The 2,034-nt window shown below is 37.5% G+C and overlaps 1 protein-coding gene across 1 annotated transcript in view; it reads left to right on the top strand.

The window, feature by feature from the left end:
- Nucleotides 1-2,034, top strand: part of LOC106878249 (alpha-L-fucosidase-like) — an 8,064-nt gene that overhangs the window by 1,357 nt on the left and 4,673 nt on the right. The window contains exons 2-4 of the mRNA XM_014927422.2: nucleotides 90-196; nucleotides 480-607; nucleotides 975-1,108. Coding sequence (XP_014782908.1) covers nucleotides 90-196; nucleotides 480-607; nucleotides 975-1,108 — 369 coding nt within the window. The remainder of the gene's footprint in view (nucleotides 1-89; nucleotides 197-479; nucleotides 608-974; nucleotides 1,109-2,034) is intronic.

Here is a 2,034-nt window from a genome sequence, read left to right as displayed (position 1 = left end):
TATTTTTTGCTTGTTTGGCACACATTTATGCAACCCTCTTCTGCTGTTTAAAGGTTAATTATTATTTCTTTTCTAAATTCTTTTGTAAGGTACGTTGTTCTAACAAGCAAACACCATGAAGGATACACCAACTGGCCATCTAAACACTCTTGGAATTGGAACTCAAAAGCTGTGGGGCCAAAACGAGACCTTGTTGGTTAGTTTATATTTTCCTGAAAATCTTCAACTCTACCCTCCACCTCCTCCTCTGCCTCCTCCGCCTCGTCGTCGCCATCGTCGTTGTAATCATCATCATCATCATCATCATCATCATCATCATCATCATCCCCCTTCGCTCCCCCCATTCCTCACTCCCATTGGCATATTCTTCATGCTCACATCAGTATATTTATTCCTATCACTCCTTACACCCCACAACCACCAGCAATACCTAACAAAACAATTACAGGTGACTTCTTTTTCTCTCCCTCATCCTTCAGGTGAACTTGCAGCTGCCATCAAGAAGACTCCAATCCATTTTGGTTTGTACCATTCTCTCTTTGAATGGTTCCACCCCCTCTTTCTACAAGACAAAGCCAACAATTTTACAACCCAAAAGTTTGTTCAGGTAAGTTCAGACCAATTCCTGCTTATCTGTGTCTGTGTCTCTGTTTGTCTGTTAGCCTGCCTCTCTTTTAATGTGTATGCACGTGCATGTGTGTGTGTGCGTGTGTTAAATAATATAGATAGGTATGCACGCACACACACACACATACACACATAATAATAATTTTGTGGAACGTCTGGAAAATATTGTGCATCACTCTCGTAAGAGACAATCTGAACAGCATTAAAAAAATCACTTTTTCATTTGATTCTTTATCTTTATGTGAGTGTCCGTCTGTCCGTACGTCCGACTGTCTGTCCGTCCGTCTGCCCATCTTTGTCCTCAGTGTTCCTGTCCTAAATAACTATGTATTTCAATATGTCCTTAGGAGAAAACTATGCCTGAGTTGTATGAACTGGTTATGAATTACAAACCTGATGTAATTTGGTCAGATGGTGAAGCGGGTGCAACAGATAAATACTGGAATTCGACAGAGTTTATTGCATGGCTCTATAATGACAGGTTATTATTATTATTATTATTATTATTATTATTATTATTATTGTTGTTGTTGTTGTTGTTGTTGTTGTTGTTGTTATTATACACACAACAGATTAGACCGTTGGAAAAGAAAAATTCCTAACATCAGGCTCCAACAAGTAACCTTAGATGCCAAGAACCCTCTTAAATATCCTAGCTGTCCCTAATAACACTGTTTTTTGGAGTTGTACTAAACTGGGTTTTATGCCTATTTCCTCTATCCATCTGTACAGATTTTTAGGGATAGTTCCCAATGCACCTATAACTATTGGGATACATTTTACCCAAACTTTCCATAGTCTCTGTAATTCAATGGCTAGGTCCTGGTACTTTGCTATTTTTTCATCATTTGAGACTGTAAAGTCAATCATCTGACACTTTCAATCTTCTTTATCTTCCACTACTAAATCAGAGCGTCTAGCTTCTATCATTCTGTCAGTCTGAATGTTAAAGCCCCACAACATCTTGTATTTCTTACTTTGAGATTTTCCCTTTAGCATATATCTCAGATTCATTTTCCTAAGTACCAAGGTCAGCAGGATCATGCAGAGAACAAAAAGCAACGGAGATAAGCCATTGTCTTGGAAAATCCCTCTCCTGATGCCAAGGGTGCCCAAACTATGTCCATAGGCTGTCAACTCAAGTTTTTCACCCCACCATACTTCTCTTCAGAAAATCAGGTTACATTCCTTGCAAATCCAAACAAATCTAAGCACCCGATGATCCTTCAATGTGGAATCATATCATAAGCTTTGTGATAATCAATCCATTATTATTATTATTATTATTATTATTATTATTACTATTATTATCATTATTATTATTATTATTATTATTATTATCATTATTATTCCGGCAAGGGTTGACTTTGCCTTTCATCCTTTCGGGGTCAATAAAATAAGTACCAG

Source organism: Octopus bimaculoides, chromosome 22 (assembly GCF_001194135.2).
Source record: "Octopus bimaculoides isolate UCB-OBI-ISO-001 chromosome 22, ASM119413v2, whole genome shotgun sequence".
NCBI classification, from domain to species: Eukaryota; Metazoa; Mollusca; class Cephalopoda; order Octopoda; family Octopodidae; genus Octopus; species Octopus bimaculoides.
Note: the sequence above shows the minus strand (reverse complement) of the source record. Positions and strands in the feature narration are given on the sequence as shown.